We start from the raw sequence: 25,388 nt of genomic DNA, 5'->3' as shown, positions 1-25,388 counted from the left end.
TAATCAACCGCCTGAATCTCAGCATTAAGGGTGATAGCCCAGCTCCCAACCCACGCCTCCACCCCAGCCCCACTCCTAGCCTTGGCCTCTGGCCCCTGGACTCAGTCTCCAGCCCCCACCCCAGCCCCACTGGCCCCCCAGCCCCTGGATTCAGTCTCCAGCCCCCACCCCCCAGCCCCTGGACTCAGTCCCCAACCACAGCCCCAGCCCCAGCCCCAGCCCCAGCCCTGGCCCCTGGCCCCCGGCCCCCTGGCCTCAGCCCCTGGCTCTCACCCCAGCCCCAGCCCTGACCCCCGCCCTAGCTGTGCCCCTGAGCCTGGCAGGCCCTGCGGCCCCCATTTTCCCACCTCTGCTCTTTAGTGCCTGCCGCCACAGGATCCTCCCTATGACATCGGTCCATGCACTCTTGACCTCTGCCGAGCTTGCTTGGAGAATGTAGGTGTCCTGAGATTTCTGCCGCCTGCGAAACCAAATCTCAAACCTCAAGCCACTGTCCCCGACGTTCTCTGTCATCCCGATCTCGGCCGTCTGCAGTCAGCAAACACCCGTTGCAGCATCATCAGGAACACAGATCTCTGAGTAACTGGCTACCCAAATTCCTCAGTGATGGAGGTCACTTCACCCAGACACCAAATGACAAATGTGTGGGATGGGTCAGGGTGAGCGAGACCACACTGCTCGCGAGTGTGTGAGGCTGCTTGTGACCGTGCCACGGAGAGTGCTTGTGTGCAGGATCGCTGTCTGTGTGTGCGAGGCTGCTCGTGAGTGACTGCTTGTGAGCGTGCAAAGGAGAGTGTACAGGACTGTCCCTGTGTGCAACGCTGCTCATGGGTGTGTGAGGCTGCTTATGAGTGTGCAAGGGAGAGTGCTTGAATGTGAAGGACAGCCGTCCATGAGTGTGCAAGGCTATGCACAAGTCTGTGAGGCTGCTTGTGTGTGAGCCCATGCACCCTCATGGCTTCTGTCAAGAAGGGAGGGACCTCCCCTCCCTCAGCACAGCTGAGTCACAAGTGGGAACCTGCCCACTGTGGCGCATCAGCAAAGCCCTCCCTGTGCACCTCTGAGAGCCACGGGAAGGTCTGTCTCTGTGTTTACCTCATACAGGATACAAAATGCAGTTACTGACTGAGTACGCACTTGTTTCTCAGCCCCTGGACTGGACATGGGACTGGAGAAGACACACTTCTCCTTGCAGCTTTTGGAAGGCTAATGTTTTCAAGAATTTACCCAAGAACCGCAGAAAACAAACATCGCGGTGCGGCTCCTCCCAGCTTCACTCCCTCCCAGTTCCTCTGCTCGCCTCAGGTGAGACAAGGGTCCGAGACCCCCTTGGAGGGCCTGGCTCGGCCTGCACCCGATCGGACCGGGCGGGCGCTACCTTGAAGGACTGCTTGTACAGGTAGACGTCGTGGCTGCCCTCCACCTTCTGGGTCTTGCTAAACAGGATGAGGTCTTCAAAGAGGAACACATGCCTCAGATACTTCTTCCTCCCGCAGCAAACGATAAACTCATCCCGGCATCTCAGCTGCCCCTGTTCCTTCAAATTCACCTGCAGAGGAACACACAGGTGGATTTCATCCAAGAAAATCCGGCATCTGTGGTGGCACAAGTCACTGTCCCCGTCTAAGTGTGTTAGCTTTGTGACAAGACGGAACAGCAGCCAAACTGCCATAAAATCTGGCAAATCCGCCTTAATGTTAGCTGTTAAAGGTTTTAAAGAGCATCAGGATAGAAACTGCAGCATCACATCTAAAAGCTCAGGCACTCACCCAGTTCCCCCCAGCCCTCCCGTTTCACCCTCTGGGCCCACACACAGGGGAGGAGCCCTGCTCAGGGGGCGATCGTCCCACACCCCCACCCCGGCTCCCGTTCCCGGGTCATACATGCAGAGATCTCAGGGAAAACCTTGCTGTGATTTACGGAACTTTCTACTTCAAAGCCCTTGCATCCATTTTGATTGAACCCCCTGCTGAGGTGGTGCTAAAGCCCCCTCACCAAATAGCCCCTGGGAATCCGACTGCTCCTTCCTCATCCCCACAGAAATCCCTTCAAGCTGGGTCAGGGGAGACAGCAGCCCCCAGAGATGGAGCCGCCGTGCCCACCAGGCTGTCCCTCCCCTAGTGGAATTTACCCGCATAATGGGAATGGTTGGCAGAGCCTGTCCCGTGACCCCCATCCCACCGACGCCCCTGGGGCTCCTTGGCTGAGGATGCTGGGACAGCCCGAGGCGCCTCCACACAAGTGACCAGGAAGACTGACTGTACCACTTCCTAGAAGCAGCCCCGATTCCATCGGTGTTGGGGGCCCGAGATGGGCCTGCCTTCTCCAGCTCATGTGGGGTCCCACCCTCCACGGCCCTGCTCTGCCATTGGGGTGTGGCCCATCCCAGGCCAGAGTGGAGCCAGCGCCCCCACGCACCGGCCATTTCTCAGCTCACCCGTGGCCTTTTGGGCGTGTGGGGTTTGGGGCAGCCAGGGCAGCCCTCACTTCACTGAGCTGTACAACCCCCGCAGAGGGGCCTGGTAAGACCCATGCGGCCAGTCGCAGGCAGCAGCGTATGGGTGAGCTGCCGTGGGCCCGTATGAACGAGCCAAGGCCAGCCCCACGCCTTGGCTCCAGTGCCTTCTCACAGAGGGCTGGGGTGCAGCGCCCACGTCCACCTGTTTTAAATACAGCCCAGGTAAGCAGACTTCCAGTCATTCAGAGCCAGCCTGCTTTGCATGTACTGTGGAACTGCAGCCAACATCTACCAGCCATTGTCAAACCCCAGGGCTCCGGGGGCCTCGAGCCTGGCTGCTCCCTGACATTGCCCAGACCGTAAGACCCTCCTCCCGGTGGCCCCCACTGCAGCCTTCAGAAGGCTGTGCTTTGAGGGACTTCTCCGGGGGAAATCTGCCAGCACATCACCAAGAAAACTGTGCTGCTGGGGCCAAGACTTTCTCACCAGCAGCCTCAAATTCCCCCAGCTTGCCTGAGCTGCCAGCGTCTGGGGCACTTACGTCACAGCCGCGGATGGCGTCCATGGCCAGCAGGTCATTGCCGTGACGCAGCTGGAAGCAGACCATGACCTCAGCGGCTCGGAGCTCGCCCAGCTCCTGCCCCTGGGCCAGGCTGCAGCTGGCCTCCTTGAGCAGGTCCTGGAGTAGCAGCGCGTACTTGGCCACACGCTGCACGGGCCGCAGCAGGTAGGAGGCCAGGTCCATCTTGTCACCCAGCTCCCGCTGCTTGTCCTGCAAGGGCCGGGTGAGAGGGTCAGCTCCGGCCTGGCTGAGGGCCGGGCAGGCTGTGGGGGGCGGGCCGAGGGGGATGACCTTGAAGAAGGCGTTGCCGTGGCTGCTGAGCAGGGCATCCGACTGCGGCTTGTTTTTGCTGTAGATCACGTACATCCCAAATTGCTCTTCCTGGAAAAGCGGAGGTGACTGCTTGGCTGTGGGAGTGACAGGCCCAGAGACGGCAGGCTCCTGCAGCCCGGGTCAGACTTGGAACTGCTCACGTCCCAAGACCCTCCAGGTGCAGCTTGTACCATGATCAGGTGAAAGGGAGACTTGGCCCTTCATTAAAGACTATCAGAGTGTCCCCAACACAGGGGCTCCAGGGGTGACCAGTTTACCAGCTGCAGCCTCAATGCTGAGAATTTTGTAATTTGTCTTTAAAACACAGACTCCAGGGGGTTGAGGGGGGAAGAAGATGCAGCTGGCAGTAGGCCTGGGAGGGTGTGGGGGGCACTGGAACGATCTGGTCCATGGCCAAGAGCTAAAGCTGTCAAGACATTTAAAATTGCCACAATCACGGTCAATATGAATCTGCACTTTATGTCTAAAAGCACCTTTTAAGAAAACGCTGAGGCCAGGCACAGTGGCTCACGCCTGTAATCCCAGCACTTTGGGAAGCTGAGGCAGGTGGATCAGGAGGTCGGGAATTCGAGACCAGCCTGGCCAGCATGGTGAAACCCCATCTCTACTAAAAATACAAAAATTAGCCAGGCATGGTGGCAGCGCCTGTAGTCCCAGCGACTCAAGAGGCTGAGGCAGGAGAATCACTTGAACTTGGGAGGCAGAGGCTGCCATGAGCTGTGATTGTGCCACTGCACTCCAGTCTGGGCAACAGAGCGAGACTTCGTCTCAAAGAAAAAAAAAAAGGAAATAAAACACTGAAAAGATGTAACATGCGCTTCTTTTGTCCACGGCTGTTTTCGTTATGATAATTTGTGCTCAGTGGTCTGGGACACACATCCCATCTGCCCATAGCACTCAGTGAATGCCTGTTGAAAGCCTGTCAGTGTCTTTCCAGAGTAAATTAAAAACTTATTAAAGACTCTCATACACAGAGATTCCACATTCATCACTGAGAAGCAACTTACGAGAAGAGACCACTGAGTCTGTACATTCAACGTGCTTCCAGCTGAAAGCCTCACAGGGAATTCTCAGAACGGGACAGACTGGTCCCTCTGGCAGGTAATGGGGCACCCAGGGGCAGGGGGCATGCGAAGAGGTGAGGCCTGGCCCCTCCCCAGAAGGTGATTCTGGGAACTGCTTCTGGCCTATCAGCTGGAAGTGGTAAAAGAGCAGGGCTGCTGGCAGAACGGGTGTGATGGTGTCCGTGAGCCTCCGCCTCCAGGGGCAGCAGGGACACAGTCACACCACGCACAAAGCACCGGGCACTGGAGACCCACAGGTTATCCGTGTGGGGCGTCTGTTTTTCGGCTGGTCTTAACATCCTGTCAGGACCAGCTCCTAGACCTGGACTGAAGCTATTCCAACCGCCTGACACGTGGGCCCTGTAGGCCCCACCTCTCTGACACCGGCTTCACCCACCACGTTGCCGGCACCCACGCCATGGCCTGCACTTACGTGTCTTAGGAAACTGCGGCCCACGGCCAAGGGGCAGTGCCGGCAGCGCTCCAGCTCCCGGAGGAAGTGCTGCTGGTGGAAGTCGTGGAGCTTCTCCAAGTTGCCGAAAATAACGTGGTGCTTCCCTCGAAGGCCCTGGGGCAAGTCCATTCTTTTCATTTCTGGGAAATAGTTGTCGATGACGTATCCTAAGCACCGAACGTACTCCCTCTCTGTGGCGATCATCTCAGCCATGATGTGCCTCAGTCGGCTGCTGGAAGACACAGAGATCCCGGGGGGCACACGGCCCCCCACGGACACGTCATTAAAAGCAATTCATGCCTGAGACAGAAACACATGAAAACCCGGAGGGATGAGCAGGGTCACACGTGGACTGGAGGCACATGGGCACATGTGGGATGCACGATAAAAAAGCTTCCGGCCAGGCGTGGGGGCTCATGCCTGTAATCCCAGGACTTTGGGAGGCTGAGACGGGTAGATCACGAGGTCAAGAGATCGAGACCAGCCTGGCCAACATGGTGAAACCTCATCTCTACTCAAAATACAAAGATTAGCTGGGGGTGGTGGCAGGCATCTGTAGTCCCAGCCACTTGGGAAGCTGAGGCAGGAGAATCACTTGAACCTGGGAGACAGATGCTGCAGTGAGGCGAGATCACGCCACTGCACTCCACCCTGGTGACAGAGTGAAACTCCATCTCAAAAAAAAAAAAAAAAAAAAAAGAAGAATCTTCCAGTCGACTGCACATCCTCAGCAGGAAGCGACTCACCTGCACCTCCACTCATTCTCTCCCTGTTACCTGGAGCTGCTCTCTTGATACACAGTAACTTGAAAAAATAAGGACTATATTTCAAAAAGAAACTTGTCAGGTGAAACATTTCCATATTATTGATCATGGCCTTTTCAGAGGAAAGATCCCTTTGGAAACCAAGACAGACAGATTCCCAGGCTTCCTAACTGAAACTCTGAACATAAGGTTTCTCGTTCCCAGCTGGTTTCATTCTAGTGGTAAGATGACTCACACACTTCCAGCAGCGACGCTTCTGCTAAGGAAGGCTGTGGTGGAAATTTCGTGAGAAAACGGCTTTCGGATCCATGCCCACTGCTGACCGACCAGGAGGTTTTCTCAAGAGTCAGTTTCCACGGTAGTTACTCCTGACCCAAGGGGCTCAGCACCTTAAGCAGCAGCTTCAGGGGGACTCGGGGGCTGCAGCGGCCAGAGAGCAAGGCTGGGGGTGCAGGACGGCCCAGAGGTGGACAACAGCAGGCTAGGCCCCAGGGATGGCCCTCCACGGAACCCTCAGCCCCACCCTCGGCTGGGGTCTCCCTGCCTTGAATGAGGGTCCTGAGGAGGGGCTGCCGAGCAGGATTTGTAGGAGCACTGTTCCCGTGAGGGGTGAGCCTCTGATGCACTTCTGAGTCTTTGAAGAGCCCTTCCTGACAACACACACATCTGCAGGAGATGTGGGCTCCTCTGTGGCTGCCCGGAGTCTCACTACCTCTGTAACCCCAGGGCAGGGCAGGACCCGGAGGATCCACTCGTGTTGCCCTGAGAGAGTGGAGAGGTGGACTGGCCAGTGTGGTCAGCTTGGCCGGATGGTACCTCCTGTGCAAAAGTGCGGTGCGGTGCTGTGATCATAGAGGCCCAAACTGGGCTTCCCAAATCAGGTGGTATTATTTTATTTTTTTATTACCATTAAAAAACATGCTAAGCATCCAAAAGCACTTTTACATTCACCATAAACAAATGCAGGACGCTTAGGCTGGTGGCTCGGTTTCATGAGCTAGCTGGAGTGGGGCCACCTGGTCACTCTCAGCAACTGAGCAGGGGGCCAGCATGTGAGCCTGGAGGGCAGGGCCCACACTCCGGCGGCATGAACCACCAAAGCCTGGCCTGGGCCGCGGGACTCCCCGGGAGAAGGTTATCTGCGTTCTGCTGGGGTGGGGTCTGGGCATGTCCCACAGCTCTGCACCTCAGACAGCCCCATCCATTGCACTTTCAAAGGAGATTTCCCAGGGCCATGGTGACCCGGGGGCCCTGCCCTAATGAACAGTGAGGTACGTTGCTTTTCTCCTCTACTTGATGGCATCTTACCCCCAACCTCCTTAAATAACTTGACCCTAATGATACCAATGGGAGTTGGCAGATCTTTTTTCTACCATTGTTTGTATTTACTTGTTTTTCAAGTTGGAAAAACTAAAAAGCAGCTAATGATGGGAAGCACAGCTGTGGGCAGAAATGCTGCTGAACGCACATCCCATTCACAGCAGAGCTGCAGAACGTGTCCCCTTCACTCCTGCATAACAGATTTGACAGATTCTCACTGTTTCTGCGAACACAGCATCTCCTGGCTGGTCAGGAGCTAGCCCTCACAGCACTGGCGGGAAGGCCGAGGCCCGATGTCACGACCCACACAAAGGCCTCCTCAGTAAATATCCAGAAACAAAATCAGAATGAGGACGGTCTTGATTTGGTCTTGATCAAAATGGACAATGTACTCACTAGGAAGCAATGGCTGGAAATCACACGGAGGTCGGCGGGGGTCCCCCCCTCCTGTGTTCTGCTGTCCCCCAAACCTGAAACATGGGCTCAGTGGAGACAGAAACGTCAGTGCAGCCACTTGCTGAGACTCAGGGACAGCGCTTGGCATTCCTCTTACAGATTTGGAAGGACTCAGCTGGCAGACACACCCTGGATCACTCACACCAATGGTAAAAACCAGAACTTAATGTTCTACCTGCAGCTTTGCCTTTAACAAGGTAAACACTGAGGTTTGGCAACCTAAAGGTGTGTTTCAGAAGAGTGTTCTGGGGCCTTCTCCGTTCAGATTAAACCTATGATCAGGGTGTGGGAAGGAAACCCCTTCTATGGAGCTTAAGGCAGAGGCCTCCAACCCCCGGGGCCACTGACTGGTACCGATCTGTGGCCTATTAGGAACCAGGCCGCCCAGCAGGAGGTGAACGGCAGGCGAGGGAGCATTACCACCTGAGCTCCGCCTCCTGCCAGAGCATTACTGTGAGCTCCGCCTCCTGTCACACCATTACAGTGTGAGCTCCGCCTCCTGTCACAGCATTACAGTGTGCACTCCGCCTCCTGTCACAGCATTACTGTGCGAGCTCCGCCTCCTGTCACAGCATTACAGTGTGAGCTCCGCCTCCTGCCAGAGCATTACAGTGTGAGCTCCGCCTCCTGTCAGAGCATTACTGTGCGAGCTCCGCCTCCTATCACAGCATTACAGTGTGAGCTCCGCCTCCTGTCAGAGCATTACTCTGTGAGCTCCGCCCCCTGCCAGAGCATTACTGTGTGAGCTCCGCCTCCTGTCAGAGCATTACTGTGTGAGCTCCGCCTCCTGTCAGAGCATTACTGTGTGAGCTCCGCCTCCTGTCAGAGCATTACTGTGCGAGCTCCGCCTCCTATCACAGCATTACAGTGTGAGCTCCGCCTCCTGTCAGAGCATTACTCTGTGAGCTCCGCCCCCTGCCAGAGCATTACTGTGTGAGCTCCGCCTCCTGTCAGAGCATTACTGTGTGAGCTCCGCCTCCTGTCAGAGCATTACTGTGTGAGCTCCGCCTCCTGTCAGAGCATTACTGTGTGAGCTCCGCCTCCTGTCAGAGCATTACTGTGTGAGCTCCGCCCCCTGCCAGAGCATTACTGTGTGAGCTCCGCCTCCTGTCAGAGCATTACTGTGTGAGCTCCGCCTCCTGTCAGAGCATTACTGTGTGAGCTCCGCCTCCTGTCAGAGCATTACTGTGTGAGCTCCGCCTCCTGTCAGAGCATTACTGTGTGAGCTCCGCCTCCTGTCAGATCATTACTCTGTGAGCTCCGCCTCCTGTCAGAACATTACTGTGTGAGCTCCGCCTCCTGTCAGAGCATTACTGTGTGAGCTCCGCCTCCTGTCAGAGCATTACTGTGTGAGCTCCGCCTCCTGTCAGAGCATTACTGTGTGAGCTCCGCCTCCTGTCAGATCATTACTCTGTGAGCTCCGCCTCCTGCCAGAGCACTACTCTGTGAGCTCCGCCTCCTGTCAGAGCACTACTCTGTGAGCTCCGCCTCCTGTCAGAGCATTACTCTGTGAGCTCCGCCTCCTGTCAGAGCATTACTCTGTGAGCTCCGCCCCGTCAGAGCATTACTGTGTGAGCTCCGCCTCCTGTCAGAGCATTACTGTGTGAGCTCCGCCTCCTGTCAGAGCATTACTGTGTGAGCTCCGCCTCCTGTCAGAGCATTACAGTGTGAACTCCACCCCGTCAGAGCATTACAGTGTGAACTCCGCCCCGTCAGAGCATTACAGTGTGAGCTCCGCCTCCTGTCAGAGCATTACTGTGTGAGCTCCGCCTCCTGTCAGAGCATTACTGTGTGAGCTCCGCCCCCTGTCAGAGCATTACAGTGTGAGCTCCGCCCCCTGTCAGAGCATTACAGTGTGAGCTCCGCCCCCTGTCAGAGCATTACTGTGAGCTCCGCCCCCTGCCAGAGCATTACTGTGTGAGCTCCGCCCCCTGCCAGAGCATTACTGTGTGAGCTCCGCCTCCTGCCAGAGCATTACTGTGTGAGCTCCACCCCGTCAGAGCATTACTGTGTGAGCTCCGCCCCGTCAGAGCATTACTGTGTGAGCTCCGCCTCCTGTCAGATCATTACTGTGTGAGCTCCGCCTCCTGTCAGAGCATTACTGTGTGAGCTCCGCCTCCTGTCAGAGCATTACTGTGTGAGCTCCGCCTCCTGTCAGAGCATTACTGTGAGCTCCGCCTCCTGTCAGAGCATTACTGTGTGAGCTGCGCCTCCTGTCAGAGCACTACTCTGTGAGCTCCGCCTCCTGTCAGAGCACTACTCTGTGAGCTCCGCCTCCTGTCAGAGCATTACTGTGTGAGCTCTACCCCCTGCCAGAGCATTACAGTGTGAACTCCGCCCCGTCAGAGCATTACTGTGTGAGCTCCGCCTCCTGTCAGAGCATTACTGTGTGAGCTCCGCCTCGTCAGAGCATTACTGTGTGAGCTCCGCCTCCTGTCAGAGCATTACTGTGTGAGCTCCGCCCCCTGTCAGAGCATTACTGTGTGAGCTCCGCCCCGTCAGAGCATTACTGTGTGAGCTCCGCCCCCTGTCAGAGCATTACTGTGTGAGCTCCGCCCCCTGTCAGAGCATTACTGTGTGAGCTCCGCCCCGTCAGAGCATTACTGTGTGAGCTCCGCCCCGTCAGAGCATTACTGTGTGAGCTCCGCCCCGTCAGAGCATTACTGTGTGAGCTCCGCCCCCTGCCAGAGCATTACAGTGTGAGCTCCGCCCCGTCAGAGCATTACTGTGTGAGCTCCGCCTCCTGTCAGAGCATTACTGTGTGAGCTCCGCCTCCTGTCAGAGCATTACTGTGTGAGCTCCGCCCCGTCAGAGCATTACTGTGTGAGCTCCGCCTCCTGTCAGAGCATTACTGTGTGAGCTCCGCCCCCTGCCAGAGCATTACTGTGTGAGCTCCGCCTCCTGTCAGAGCATTACTCTGTGAGCTCCGCCTCCTGTCAGAGCACTACTCTGTGAGCTCCGCCCCCTGTCAGAGCACTACTCTGTGAGCTCCGCCCCCTGTCAGAGCACTACTCTGTGAGCTCCGCCCCGTCAGAGCACTACTCTGTGAGCTCCGCCCCCTGTCAGAGCACTACTCTGTGAGCTCCGCCTCCTGTCAGAGCATTACTGTGTGAGCTCCGCCTCCTGTCAGAGCATTACTCTGTGAGCTCCGCCTCCTGTCAGAGCATTACTCTGTGAGCTCCGCCTCCTGTCAGAGCATTACTCTGTGAGCTCCGCCCCGTCAGAGCATTACTCTGTGAGCTCCGCCCCGTCAGAGCATTACTCTGTGAGCTCCGCCCCCTGTCAGAGCATTACTGTGAGCTCCGCCTCCTGTCAGAGCATTACTCTGTGAGCTCCGCCTCCTGTCAGAGCACTACTCTGTGAGCTCCGCCTCCTGTCAGAGCACTACTCTGTGAGCTCCGCCTCCTGTCAGAGCACTACTCTGTGAGCTCCGCCTCCTGTCAGAGCACTACTCTGTGAGCTCCGCCTCCTGTCAGAGCACTACTCTGTGAGCTCCGCCTCCTGTCAGAGCACTACTCTGTGAGCTCCGCCCCCTGCCAGAGCATTACTGTGTGAGCTCCGCCCCGTCAGAGCATTACTGTGTGAGCTCCGCCTCCTGTCAGAGCATTACTGTGTGAGCTCCGCCTCCTGTGAGAGCATTACTGTGTGAGCTCCGCCTCCTGTGAGAGCATTACTGTGTGAGCTCCGCCCCCTGTCAGAGCATTACAGTGTGAGCTCCGCCCCCTGTCAGAGCATTACTGTGTGAGCTCCGCCCCCTGCCAGAGCATTACTGTGTGAGCTCCGCCTCCTGCCAGAGCATTACTGTGTGAGCTCCGCCCCGTCAGAGCATTACTGTGTGAGCTCCGCCCCCTGCCAGAGCATTACAGTGTGAGCTCCGCCCCATCAGAGCATTACTGTGTGAGCTCCGCCCCCTGTCAGAGCATTACTGTGTGAGCTCCGCCCCCTGCCAGAGCATTACTGTGAGCTCCGCCTCCTGCCAGAGCACTACTGTGTGAGCTCCGCCTCCTGCCAGAGCACTACTGTGTGAGCTCCGCCTCCTGCCAGAGCACTACTGTGTGAGCTCCGCCTCCTGCCAGAGCACTACTCTGTGAGCTCCGCCTCCTGCCAGAGCACTACTCTGTGAGCTCCGCCCCCTGTCAGAGCACTACTCTGTGAGCTCCGCCCCCTGTCAGAGCACTGTGTGAGCTCCGCCTCCTGTCAGAGCATTACTCTGTGAGCTCCGCCTCCTGTCAGAGCATTACTCTGTGAGCTCCGCCTCCTGTCAGAGCATTACTCTGTGAGCTCCGCCTCCTGTCAGAGCATTACTGTGAGCTCCGCCTCCTGTCAGAGCATTACTCTGTGAGCTCCGCCCCCTGTCAGAGCATTACTGTGAGCTCCGCCTCCTGTCAGAGCATTACAGTGTGAGCTCCGCCTCCTGTCAGAGCATTACTCTGTGAGCTCCGCCTCCTGTCAGAGCATTACTCTGTGAGCTCCGCCTCCTGTCAGAGCATTACTCTGTGAGCTCCGCCTCCTGTCAGAGCATTACTCTGTGAGCTCCGCCTCCTGTCAGAGCATTACCGTGTGAGCTCCGCCTCCTGTCAGAGCATTACCGTGTGAGCTCCGCCCCCTGCCAGAGCAGTACCGTGTGAGCTCCGCCCCCTGCCAGAGCATTACAGTGTGAGCTCCGCCCCCTGTCAGAGCATTACTGTGTGAGCTCCGCCCCGTCAGAGCATTACTGTGTGAGCTCCGCCCCGTCAGAGCATTACTGTGTGAGCTCCGCCTCCTGTCCGAGCATTACTGTGTGAGCTCCGCCTCCTGCCAGAGCATTACTGTGTGAGCTCCGCCTCCTGTCAGAGCATTACTGTGTGAGCTCCGCCCCCGTCAGAGCATTACTGTGTGAACTCCACCTCCTGTCACAGCATTAGTGTGAGCTCCGCCCCCTGTCACATTAGTGAGCTCCGCCCGTCAGAGCATTACTGTGAGCTCCGCCCCGTCAGAGCATTACTGTGTGAGCTCCGCCTCCTGTCAGAGCATTACTGTGTGAGCTCTGCCTCCTGTCAGAGCATTACTGTGTGAGCTCCGCCTCCTGTGAGAGCATTACTGTGTGAGCTCCGCCTCCTGTGAGAGCATTACTGTGTGAGCTCCGCCCCCTGTCAGAGCATTACAGTGTGAGCTCCGCCCCCTGTCAGAGCATTACTGTGTGAGCTCCGCCCCCTGCCAGAGCATTACTGTGTGAGCTCCGCCTCCTGCCAGAGCATTACTGTGTGAGCTCCGCCCCGTCAGAGCATTACTGTGTGAGCTCCGCCCCCTGCCAGAGCATTACAGTGTGAGCTCCGCCCCGTCAGAGCATTACTGTGTGAGCTCCGCCCCCTGTCAGAGCATTACTGTGTGAGCTCCGCCCCCTGCCAGAGCACTACTGTGAGCTCCGCCTCCTGCCAGAGCACTACTGTGTGAGCTCCGCCTCCTGCCAGAGCACTACTGTGTGAGCTCCGCCTCCTGCCAGAGCACTACTGTGTGAGCTCCGCCTCCTGCCAGAGCACTACTCTGTGAGCTCCGCCCCGTCAGAGCACTACTCTGTGAGCTCCGCCCCCTGTCAGAGCACTACTCTGTGAGCTCCGCCCCCTGCCAGAGCATTACTGTGTGAGCTCCGCCCCCTGCCAGAGCATTACTGTGTGAGCTCCGCCTCCTGTCAGAGCATTACTCTGTGAGCTCCGCCTCCTGTCAGAGCATTACTCTGTGAGCTCCACCTCCTGTCAGAGCATTACTCTGTGAGCTCCGCCTCCTGTCAGAGCATTACTCTGTGAGCTCCGCCTCCTGTCAGAGCATTACTCTGTGAGCTCCGCCTCCTGTCAGAGCATTACTCTGTGAGCTCCGCCTCCTGTCAGAGCATTACCCTGTGAGCTCCGCCTCCTGTCAGAGCATTACCGTGTGAGCTCCGCCTCCTGTCAGAGCATTACCGTGTGAGCTCCGCCCCCTGCCAGAGCAGTACCGTGTGAGCTCCGCCCCCTGCCAGAGCATTACAGTGTGAGCTCCGCCCCGTCAGAGCATTACTGTGTGAGCTCCGCCCCATCAGAGCATTACTGTGTGAGCTCCGCCCCGTCAGAGCATTACTGTGTGAGCTCCGCCTCCTGTCCGAGCATTACTGTGTGAGCTCCGCCTCCTGCCAGAGCATTACTGTGTGAGCTCCGCCTCCTGTCAGAGCATTACTGTGTGAGCTCCGTCCCCGTCAGAGCATTACTGTGTGAACTCCACCTCCTGTCACAGCATTAGTGTGAGCTCCGCCCCGTCACATTAGTGAGCTCCGCCCGTCAGAGCATTACTGTGAGCTCCGCCCCCGTCAGAGCATTTCTATGTGAGCTCCGCCTCCTGTCACATCATTACTGTGTGAGCTCCGCCCCCGTCAGAGCATTACTATGTGAGCTCCGCCTCCTGTCACATCATTACTGTGAGCTCCGCCCCCATCAGAGCATTACTGTGTGAGCTCCGCCCCCGTCAGAGCATTACTGTGTGAGCTCCGCCCCCGTCACAGCATTACTGTGTGAGCTCCGCCTCCTGTCAGATCAGTGGCAGCATTAGAGTCTTGGAGAAGCACAAACACTACTGCACATGCGAGGGATCTAGGTTTCATGCTCCTTATGAGAATCTAACTAATGCCTGGTGAGCTGAAGTGGAGCAGTTTCATCCCAAAACCATCCCCCCAAGCCCTGTGGTCTGTGGAAAAATTGTCTTCCATGAATCCTGTCCCTGGTGGCAGAAAGGTTGGGGATTGCTGGCCCAAGACACAGAAGCCAACCAAATGAGCAAAGCATCTCACGAAATTCTCCACCTCTAGACCTCACGACCAGTACCACATGGGTGGAAGATGGAGGTTCAGACGGCATCCGGCCTAGGCAGGGGCCGAGTGCACCCACCCTTACCAATGAGTGGACGTGTCCTTTGCAGGCTCGACAAGTGAGAAGGGGTCCTCTTCAGTGGGGCAATGACACATGGGTGCACCTTCTTACCCCTAACACTTAGAGACTTTTTAAAAGTTATTTTTAAGGTAACTCTTCTTGGTATTGGGGGTTGATTTGCTGCTTGTAATTTTCTGTAAGTGGGCTGAGAATAACTAGAGTTGGTCGCACAGTTACTTAACCATCAGAGTGAGTGTGTGCAGGTTACCACACACCATCCAGGCAGTTTTCAGTGGTCCCTTCCAAACATGGGGGCAGGTAACTCATATCTAGTTTAAAATTGTGTTTCTTCTTGGACCGGGCAGGTGGACCAAGAGGGATGTCTGTGGATTTACTTTCTACTTTGCAGAAGAGAGTTTAATGCCGAAATGGCTTTGGGTTTCTAGATCCCCAAGGACTGCTAGGACGAGAGGAGGGGGACGTCCACCTCACCTGCTCACCTGCTGCCTCCCATCCTCCTCAGCAGGGTGGAGACCCGAGGGGGAGGACAGACTCCGGCTCCGAGTGACCGGGGGGCTCCTGGCACGCTGCCGCAGCAGGAGCTTCTTCTCTGTGGCTACAGTGCTGGTTACCTCCAGGCCCTTGCTGAAGACACCGGTATGGTCTGGCTGGCAGGAGTCCCTGGGGCCACTGTCGGGCTGAGGTATCTCGAAACTTTGCGTTTTCTTTATCATTTTCTTCTGGGGATGTTTCCTGGGGCGGCTGGCCAGGGTCTGGATGGGCTCAGAGGAGCAGGCAGAGCTGTCCTCCAGGTGGGCCGTGGTGGCCCCTGCCCCTGGAAGGCCCCCGAGGGGGGACAGTGGGTCCCACGGAGCACACAGCCCTGGGCCCAGGGGCTCCCCGTCCTGTCCACACAGAAGTGCTCGTCCAGGGAGGCCGGACAGTGGTTGGGCAGGTTCCCAGGCGCCACCCTCACTGTCTGTGCTGGGGACTGAGGGTGGCTTATGGGGCCTCCTCATGGCCTGGGCACGCTCATGCTTTGGGGGGCTCTGGGCAAGGGGCAGTAAGCTGGGGTCTGGGGCGGCCTTAGAAAGGGCCTCTTCCAGACGGAGCCGGGTCTGGGGGTACTGCAGCCACAGGTCTTGCTGTGATGCCCACAGTCTCCCCAGGGCATGAGGCTTCAGCACTGCCACACCTGCCCCGGGGAAGGCCTCTGCAGCCACCGAGGTAGCCTCCTGGTGACAGCTCCTCAAACACTCAGCCAGGAGTGAGGAGGCAGAAGCCTCCGGGTCCAGGGGCCCCATCCAGCTGCTCACCTGTGGGACAAGGAGGGCTCTGCTCAGTGCAGTGGAGGAGGGGCTGCCCTGGAGCCAGCTCAGGCCCTGCTGTTCCCCAGGTCAGCAGGGACTAGGGTCCCCTAGTCAGGGACCAGGGGACCAGAGAGCAGAGCAGGAGGCAGCCCCGCCACCCAGTGGGGGCTGTGGTCGGGTTCAACCGAAGGGCAGGTGGGCTGTGTCTGACCCCACGGGGTCTGTTTGCCACGCCAGAGGACACCATGGGGGAAGTCCTAGGACCATGTGAAGACATTGTGTAGATCAGTTATGCCACATCCTGTGAGCTGAGAAAGGTATGACGGGGCAGACGGCTCTACCCTGCTCTGGCCACCCCATGACCCCTCGAATGCTGTCCTGACTGGTGAGCTCCAAGGCCTCTGGCCTGGGCTCCTAATGGCAGGCAGTCCCCGTCGTGGGGGAGCTCGCAGGCGTGCAGTCCGGGGCCGGGGGGAGCTCGCAGGCGAGCAGTCTGCTGCAGCACTTGTTTGGGGTTTTGGGCAATCAGTGGAATTTTCTAACTGAGCCAGTAAACACAGAGAGAAGTGTGTGTTCGTTTGGCTGGTCTGTTTGGTACAATATCGAATGCTTCACAGGTCAGCTCAGAGCCTTCTCCAGAGAGCTGTGGGAGCAGTGGCCAGGGGGCTCCATCACAGGTGCCCGGCCTCTGTCCCACAGCCTGGCCCACTCCAGCTTGTGTGGGGAGGCACTTGCTAGATGTCCACGGCCTAAGGAGCTGGGATCCCTGGGACGCACACCCACTGGGTCTCTTACCGTCTCGCACAACTCGGACGAGTGGGTCCACCTGGCCAGCTCTCCCTCCCCGCACTCAGCCTGGCTGACCACGGCGCTCAGGCCCCTTCTGAAATCCTGGACCATTTCCTCTGTACGTTGCGGGTTCTCCTTCGCCAGCTGTAGTCCTTTCTGGTAGGATTGCTGTACCCAAGGAACAAAGCATCAGTACAAGCCCAGTGATTCCACGTTCGTATCTCCAGGTGTGGGCTGGGTCTGCATGTAGCCACTGACACCAAGGCTCGGACGGCCCACAGTGCTGCCTGCCGCTGCCTCTCGTTCTCGAGAGCAGGCACCAAAGGACCGAGGAATTTCTCTAGTTCTTTTCCAAACTATGATTTGATCTACACAGGGGAAGAACATTTTATATTTAAACATGCAAAGAAGTCACACTCTAGGATTTAGCAGGACCGAGGGAGGGATGCGTCTTGGTCATGTCCTGAGTACACGCTGCGCAGGGCTGATGGCCTGGCTGCGTAACCACCCGTGAATGAACATGACTGATGAGAGGTGGTCACAGGCCTCTGAGGCTCAAGCTCCAAACTATTTTCATTGTTTGGAAAAGGACATTAAAATCATTGAACAATAGATCCAGGACTTTGCATTTTGAAACTGGTTAATATGGTAAGCATATTCCAGAAATATTCTTCGGGCCAGTGGCTGCTTGGCCCCTTGAGGCTGCCTGGGAAAGATGGGGGAGACCCTGGCTGAGCCCTGCTGGACAGAGCGCCTGTGGCTATGCGCCCTGGTGACAAGACCAAGGTTCTTATTTTGGAGGCGTTTACTGCCGGATTCAGTGGAAATGTCAGAGGTAAGCCCTTCATGTTGTCATTAAACAGCAACACCAGGGGCAACTAGGGGTCAGATGCCCAGAGATGAGAGGCCTGTTGTGAAGAAGAGAACAGCTGGCTGGATCCATGACCATCAGAAGGTACCCAATGACCCCAGACATGCAGCAGAGGAGAGACAGACCAGCACATACGCTGCCTGTAAACACAGCCAGAGTCAAGAAGAAAATCACAGCATCTTGATTCTTAGGAGCACAGGCGGAGTCTGGGAACTGCCAGGCAAGGGGCAGGTGCGGCTTTGGCATAGCTGAGTGGGGGTGGCGCAGAGCCGGAGCCTGGCCACCAACTTTGCGGAAAGATCGGCTGTCATTGGTCTCAAGATTTAAATACAAAAATTCAAGTCATAAAGGTTCTATGATGAAATACACTAATAATTCTATAACTTAAGGTGAAAGGGCTATTTAAAAGATAAGCAAAGCTAGAGGACAAATGACAAACTAGGAAAACAAGCGGAACATGAAGGATCCATATAACATAGACAGAAGTGATGATCAACCCTAGAAAAACTGTCTAAAGCATGAACAAGTAATTCACTACAGAAATAAAAATAATAATAAATGTGTGAAGAGAATGTCCCGCTGTCGCATAGAAAATCTGAGGGCACACTGTTTAGGGGCTCCATTTCCCCATGGGGTGGCCGGCGGGAGGCAGGTGCGGCTGGAGTGCCACAGCCCATGTGTGGAAACCTCCAAAAACGAACGGCCTGACTCCAGCCATCCGAGCCTAGGAATGTATCCAGAGTCAACACCCACAGGCTGTGAAAGAAGCAGAGACACAGAGATGTTCAACATGGGAGCTTCTAACAGCAGAGAGGGGAGGAGCCCAGGGCCATCAGTGTGGGAGCCGTGTGAACACGGCTCTGGGACCGAGCTTGCAGCGCACGCTCACACACAGGGTGCCGAGGCCGCCACACGCCGCAGCCCGTGTGTAAAAACCTATTTGTTTCTAATTTTCCCATAGTGTGCAGGCACTTCTTAGGTTAAATATATAGAGACAGACGTGCACCTATACATAGCAGGATCGCCTGTCCAGTCACAACTTGGAGTTTCTGGGTGAAGACTGCAGAGTGAGACGTGTCCTCTTGAGACACCACTAAAGCCCTGCAAGCATCTTCCAAGGCGTAACACTCAGCACGGTGGGCAGAGAGCAGCCAGGGCACAAACCCGGAGGCTGGGAAGGAGGCGGGAGTGGCAGGGCCTGAGGAGAGCAGAGGCCAAGTCCCGAGACTCCACAGGACAGGGTGAGGGAGTGTGGGAGGGAAGGAGCTGGGCACCCTGCTCCACAGGGCCCGGGGTCTGTTCCCTGGTAGGGGTGATCCAGGCAGTGCGGCAGGTGAACACTGAGCTACGGTCAGGCCCTCCCTTCAGGCCGGGATTAGAGGAAAAGAATCGGACCGCCAGGGAGAAAATGCTAAAGATGCGTGGGCCACAGGCTTCCTAACCAGGAGTCGCCAGGAAAGCCTCTGGCGCCAGAACAAACCCGCAGAAGCCACAGGCTGTGCAGACTCATCATGATTAGTATGGAGAGGGGACCGTTCAGAAACAAGCCCATGGAGTTAAAAAGCAAGAGCAGAAACAAAAAACTCAATAATAGAGTTAGAGGGTAAAGCTGAGAAAAATCTACCTTACAAGGACAGCACACAGCCAGGGGTGGGGAAAATCGAGACAACAGGACAGAAAACTCCAGAACCAGATGGAAGTGCGCAGCTGTGGGACGCGAGCGCCACAAAGGATGTGTCACAGAATTCCCAGAACACAGGGGCGCAGTGCAGACACAAAGAGCACACCTGCCCTCAGCGCACCTGGGCGACCCTCGGGCACACCTGCCCTCAGCGCACCTGGGCGACCCTCGGGCACACCTGCCCTCAGCGCACCTGGGCGACCCTCGGGCACACCTGCCCTCAGCGCACCTGGGCGACCCTCGGGCACACCTGCCCTCAGCGCACCTGGGCGACCCTTAGATTCCAGAGCGCTGAGGACGACAGGGAAGTCTGCAGCTTCCAACGAGAAGCAGGGCACAGGCGGAAGGCCGGGAGTGGGACGGAAGCTAAGCACAGGCGCAGGGCCTTCCAGCTGGCGAAGGGAAACTAAAGTGACTGCCGGCCGTGAAGGTGGAGTAGGGATGCTTTTAGATACCACAGCCTCAAAAATGCTCATCCCAAGATCCCTTTCTCTGTGAAGTCCTGGAAATTATTCTGCATAAAACGCCAAAGTAAATGAAAAAAGAGGAAGACTTGGATACAGGAAATAGGAGATCACACAGGACGGGGCAGAGTGGGGAGGGAGACGGAGGAGACCCCAGGAAGAGCAGAGGGAGGAGAGGAGACGGGGGAGACCCCCCAGGAAGGAGCAGAACGAGGAGGGGAAGATAAAGGAGACCCCCCCAGGACAGGAGGAGGGGGAGATGGGGGAGACCCTTCAGGATGGGCAGAGGGAGGAGGGGAACATGGGGGAGACCCCCAGAACGGGCAGTGGGAGGAGGGGAGATGGGGGAGACCCTCCAGGATGGAGTAGAAATGAGGAGGCGAAGATGAAGGGGAGACCCCCCAGGACAGGCAGAGGGAGGACGGAGACACAGGGGAGACCCCCTGGGATGGGCAGAGGGAGGAGGGGAGATAGGGGAGAGCCCCAAGATGGGCAGTGGGAGGAGAGATGGAGGAGACCCCCAGAACGGGCAGAGGGAGGAGGGGAGATAGGGGAGACTCCCAGGACAGGCAGAGGGAGGAGAGGAGATGGAGGAGACCCCCAGGATGGGCAGAGGGAGGAGGGGAGATACGGGAGACCCCCAGGATGGGCAGAGGGAGGAGGGGAGATGGGGGAGACACCCCAGGATGGAGTAGAAATGAGGAGGTGAAGATGAAGGGGAGACCCCCCAGGACAGGCAGAGGGAGGAGGGGAGATGGAGGAGACCCCCAGGACGGGCAGAGGGAGAAGGGGAGATAGGGGAGACTCCCAGGACAGGCAGAGGGAAGAGAGGAGATGGAGGAGACCCCCAGGACGGGCAGAGGGAGGAGGGGAGATGGAGGAGACCCCCAGAACGGGCAGAGGGAGGAGGGGAGATAGGGGAGACTCCCAGGACAGGCAGAGGGAGGAGGGGAGATGGAGGAGACCCCCAGAACGGGCAGAGGGAGGAGGGGAGATAGGGGAGACCCCCAGGACGGGCAGAGGGAGGAGAGGAGATGGAGGAGACCCCCAGAACGGGCAGAGGGAGGAGGGGAGATAGGGGAGACTCCCAGGACAGGCAGAGGGAGGAGGGGAGATGGAGGAGACCTCCAGGATGGGCAGAGGGAGGAGGGGAGATAGGGGAGACTCCCAGGACAGGCAGAGGGAGGAGAGGAGATGGAGGAGACCCCCAGGACGGGCAGAGGGAGGAGGGGAGATGGAGGAGACCCCCAGGACGGGCAGAGGGAGGAGAGGAGATGGAGGAGACCCCCAGGACGGGCAGAGGGAGGATGGGGAGATAGGGGAGACTCCCAGGACGGGCAGAGGGAGGAGAGGAGATGGAGGAGACCCCCAGGACGGGCAGAGGGAGGACGGGAGACAGGGGAGACCCCCTGGGATGGGCAGAGGGAGGAGGAGAGATAGGGGAGACTCCCAGGACAGGCAGAGGGAAGAGAGGAGATGGAGGAGACCCCCAGGATGGGCAGAGGGAGGAGGGGAGATAGGGGAGACTCCCAGGACAGGCAGAGGGAGGAGGGGAGATGGAGGAGACCCCCAGGATGGGCAGAGGGAGGAGGGGAGATGGAGCCAGGACAGAGCACAGGGAGGAGGGGAGATAGAGAGACCCCCAGGACAGACGGCACAGACTGGAGACAGCCTGGACTGGCCGGTGGCTGCAGCTCAGCCTGGACTCCACTTGCCTGGTGTGGGGTTCCTGGTCCTGCCCCAGGGATTGGACCAGTTGGACCCCTGGCCAACATCTGGGAGCTGGGGTCAGTCGTGGGGAGGCCGGGAGTGTGCACAGTGCCGCGCGTCCCTGCTGCACGTCTTTGTCTGGAGGCCCCTGTGAGGGCACGCGCATGGACCTGAAGGCCGGGGGAGCTTTGTCAGCAGACGGGAGGGCTGGGGACGCCTCCACCCCACTGCTGCCTCTCCATGCTGCTGGCTCTTTCACCTGCACATTCATCGCAGCAATAGTTGTTGATAAAATAATAAGGATTTATATAAAAATGTGCAAGTTTTGAAGAGTTTATATGTGAGAAAAGAAACTTTTTATCTGAGTGTGCACCCCTTAAACTGTCAGGCCCAGAGGGGCATCGAAGTGAGGCAGCAGCGTCATCGGCGCCCCTGAGCTAAGCAATCATTTCGCTGGTGCCCCACAAGCTACGCAATCGTTTCAGAGCCACTGCTATATGGACCCCAGATTCTGCAGTGTGTCCACCAAGGGCCATCAATAACCCCAGCCACGCCACACACTGGACACAACTCACACCCTGTAGTCCAGCAGCATGTGGCCAACCCCCACCAATGCCATTTCCGTGACCCAGAGAATTCATGAAAAGCCACTTCTGTCATCACCCCCTCCTGATTTGTCCTCTTTTCTTTAAAACCTCAAGCCTCTCCCTGGCCTCCAGGGCCACTTCTTGAGGTCACCTGGAGGTGTTTCCCAGGCTGCCGTCCTCAGCCTTGGCCCAGACTCTCTCTACCTGTGTCGGTTTCGCCTCAGCTTCTCGGTCACTGTGTGTACATGCACGTGGAGAAAGCGTCCGAAGATACACCCAGCTACTCACACCAGTAGCATCAGAAGGCACAGTGTGAAATTATTCTTCTCCCTGGCCTCCTCTGGATTAAACAAATTTTTTTCTCCACTGATCCAGTATCTCTCATGTAAAAAATAAAATTTATTTCTTTTTATGCAAGCAGCCAGGCATGCCCTATCCTGACATAATTTCATTCCAAATGGAAATCAGGTCAAGGCCCTAAAGACACAGTGTGAAGGTGAGAGGGTCGCTTTGGCCAGCCTGGCCTGGAGGGGATGCTGACCGGGCCGCCCTCCTCCTGCAGCTCTGACCTGGTCATTCCCTTCCAGGAGCGATGCCAGCTCCCGGAGGCGCTCTAGCTGCTGGAGATGATTGTTCAAGGCGAGGACCAGCCTGTGCACCTCCTCATCCACTCGGTCGTACAGGCCTGTGGAGGCCTCCAGGGTGTCCCTGAGGAAGAGAAGGCAGTCCTCAGGCTTCCAGGCAGCCCCTTGAGGAATCTGCTCTTGGTGACAACCCCATATAAAAACCCTGCTCTTTCCATTCCCTCATGCCACAAGGCAACGGGAGCCCCAGGAGGAGGCCCACAGCCGAGGTGTGACACAGATGTGCTGCACGCGTTCTGCCAGCATCCTGGCCGGCCTGGGGTGCAGGTGCCTGGAGGGGACCCATGCGGAGCAGCCTAGGTGGGACTGGCTGTGTGCAGCTGAGACGGACAGGGACTGCTGGGGGTGGGCACAGCTCCCCAGGCAGCACTGGTCAAGAATGAGCTCATTCTGATGCACTCTGACCACCTCCTGCCGAGCATCCCCAGAAGCCGGCTCCTTGATCTTTGGAGCCTGTAAATGTGGAAAAGCTCTGACCCAGGCAAAGCATGGCTGTCAGAACGGAGGTCTGGACCAAGCAGAGAGGGCTCTCCTTGGAGCAGAGTGCTACGTCTCCTGGCTGCAAACTCCCCCGAGCAGCTCCCTCAATGGGCCAGGGCCCAGCGTGGTCCCCATGAGCACTCACCGGCTATCTTCTGTGCCAAGCTCTTCTCTCCTCAGCCGCGCCAGGACAGTGCCCCCCTCCAGCCTGAGAGACACGAGCAGTGGGTCTTCCAGGACAAGCTTCATCATCGTCTCGTGCTGGTCAATTAACTCGGTGACTTCCTGCACGGGGTGGGGAGGAACAGGCCTTTAACCCCCTCCTCCAAGGGGCAAGGTCCTCCCAAGTGCAACAGTGGCAGGAATGTCCTATTTCTGTAAATCAAGCTGCAGGCCTGGTGGCATGACCATACCCACTCCTCCAGCTGACAGTCCGGATTGTCCCAGGGAGGGTGGGCCCCAGGATAAGATCCCTGGGAAGGAGAAGAAGGGGGCTCAAAGCTCAGCTGTAGGAGGTGAACCTGCCATTTAGACCAGGGACAGACATGCAGATCTCACTCACAGACCCTGGGTCCCTGGACCTGACGGCTGGGCTGTCAAAAGCCTCTGTGTCTTGTTGGAATGACTCATTCAGAGCAGCAGTTGCTGCTCATGCCTGTTGCATATCATCAAATGCTGTGGGGCACGGTTTTCCTTCTGGGTAGGGTGGGATGTTTTTGGTGACAAAGGGGAGGAAATGGCCTTTTCTGAATTAAGAGGGATCTACAAATGAAAAAGGATTTGAAAATCTCTGCTACAGATGATGGTGAACCAAGTATTTATTTTCAAGTTTGGCTAAAGCTTTATGCCCCCACCTACCTGTCACACGAAATGAACTTACCTGCACGTCTGAGGACTCACCTGGGCTGTTCTTGGGGTTCTGTGGGTGTTCAGGGAGCAGAATGAATTCTGTAGGAAAATGATGGCTTCTTCGCAGTTTGCAGCAAAGTGTTCCAGCCTCTGTTGTGAGTTGAGAGGGAGGAGATTATAAGGACACAGTCTGTTAAATGCTAAAGTAAGCAGCTGTGAGTTCCAGTTCCTGCATTTAAACCGATCTTGGGTTGGGAAGCTTCCATATGTGAAGATCCCTGAGATCTACAGACACTTCCGGGGCAGCAGTGCCCTTCCCACCCGGGCTCGGCATTCTCGGATGCACCATGGCATGGATGTGTAGACACGAAGACCTGAACGGCGACTGTAATGAGCATGAGATCAGGGATGGTGATGCCCTTTTCAAATTCGAGTAAAAATATCCACATGAGAGAAAGTCTCCAGAGACTGTGGCATGTGCAGCAGCTGCACGTTGAACCTACCTGACGGAAGCAGATCCAGTCACCATGGCTGTAGGGAAAGGAGCCGTCGAGGTCTGCGGTCAGCTGGCAGCTGTCAACAAATTTGTGCAGGGCCTTCAGGGAGCTCACGACCTCACACTGCCAAGAAGAGGCACTCGTTGGTCATGGCTCCAGATGCATCTCTTGGGGGCAAGCACTGTAAATGGCTCATTCCTGGGTTTGGAGGATGGAAAGTCTGGCTCAAGGAGTATCGCCCCTGCGTTGCTGGAGGCACTGATAACAGCACGGGTCTGGGGGCAGTAATGAAAGTGAGAAGACGGGAAAGAAGGGAGCAAAGAGAGAAATGAAGGAAAGGCCTCAGTGAAGAAAAACCAAAAAAAAAAAAAAAAAAAAAAAGGGAGAAAGAGGAGGAAGGAAAAGGGAAAGAATGAGCCAAGGCTGTTCTCCTTCTGGTGTGGCAGAGGTGGCCCTTCTCAGATAAAACCCACAAACTCTGGACAAAATAGAAGGAGAATTTCCCGAAAGCCCTGGCAGCTGAGCCAAGTCAGGCTCACTGTTGGGGCACCTGATGCATGCGGGGCCAGCAGGGGCGAGTTCCCACGGTGGCTCCGTCCTCAGGGCCGCGCTGCCCGCGTGTGGGAGTGGCTGAGCTCCAACAGAAAACAGGCATCCTTTTGACAGCAGGTGACTTTGTAAAAAAAAAAGAAAAAGAGGAGAAAAAGAAAGGAAAGGGGCTGGGCACGGTGGCTCATGCCTGTAATACAAGCACTTTGGGAGGACGAGGCGGGCAGATAATGAGGTCAGGAGATTGAGAATATCCTGGCCAACATGGTAAAACCCCGTCTCTACTAAAAATGCAAAAATTAGCTGGGCATGGTGGTGTGCACCTGCGGTCCCAGCTACTCAGGAGGCTGAGGCAGGAGAATTGCTTGAACTCAGGAGGCGGAGGTTGCTGTGAGCCGAGATCATGCCACTGCACTCCAGCCTGGCGACACAGAACGAGACTCTGTCTCAAAAAAAAAAGGAAACGAGAGAGGCCTGGCTGGCATGGTGGCTCACACCTGTGATCCCAGCACTTTGGGAGGCCAAGGCAGGTGGATCACTTGAGCTCAAGAGTTCAAGACCAGCCTGTGCAATAGAACAAAACCCCCATCTGTAAAAAACAAAATACAAAAATTAGCAGAGCGTGCTAGCACACACCTGTAGACCCAGCTACTCAGGAGGCTGAAGTGGGAGGA

General features: G+C 56.9%; 1 protein-coding gene across 2 annotated transcripts in view; it reads right to left on the bottom strand.

Annotated features, from left to right (window-relative positions):
• PLEKHG4B (pleckstrin homology and RhoGEF domain containing G4B) overlaps positions 1-25,388 on the bottom strand; it is a 104,317-nt gene that overhangs the window by 11,129 nt on the left and 67,800 nt on the right. Inside the window, exons 8-19 of one of the 2 annotated variants that reach the window (XM_063664609.1) lie at positions 24,172-24,288; positions 23,720-23,818; positions 22,965-23,104; positions 22,265-22,403; positions 21,114-21,278; positions 16,389-16,550; positions 14,776-15,599; positions 4,851-5,103; positions 3,312-3,401; positions 3,000-3,230; positions 1,379-1,549; positions 348-528 (exon numbers count right to left, since the gene is read on the bottom strand). In XM_063664609.1, the coding sequence (XP_063520679.1) occupies positions 348-528; positions 1,379-1,549; positions 3,000-3,230; positions 3,312-3,401; positions 4,851-5,103; positions 14,776-15,599; positions 16,389-16,550; positions 21,114-21,278; positions 22,265-22,403; positions 22,965-23,104; positions 23,720-23,818; positions 24,172-24,288 (2,572 nt within the window). The remainder of the gene's footprint in view (positions 1-347; positions 529-1,378; positions 1,550-2,999; positions 3,231-3,311; positions 3,402-4,850; positions 5,104-14,775; positions 15,600-16,388; positions 16,551-21,113; positions 21,279-22,264; positions 22,404-22,964; positions 23,105-23,719; positions 23,819-24,171; positions 24,289-25,388) is intronic. The other variant, XM_054489160.2, reaches the window with a different exon arrangement.

This window comes from Pongo pygmaeus, chromosome 4, assembly GCF_028885625.2.
Source record: "Pongo pygmaeus isolate AG05252 chromosome 4, NHGRI_mPonPyg2-v2.0_pri, whole genome shotgun sequence".
Classification (NCBI taxonomy): Eukaryota; Metazoa; Chordata; class Mammalia; order Primates; family Hominidae; genus Pongo; species Pongo pygmaeus.
Note: the sequence above shows the minus strand (reverse complement) of the source record. Positions and strands in the feature narration are given on the sequence as shown.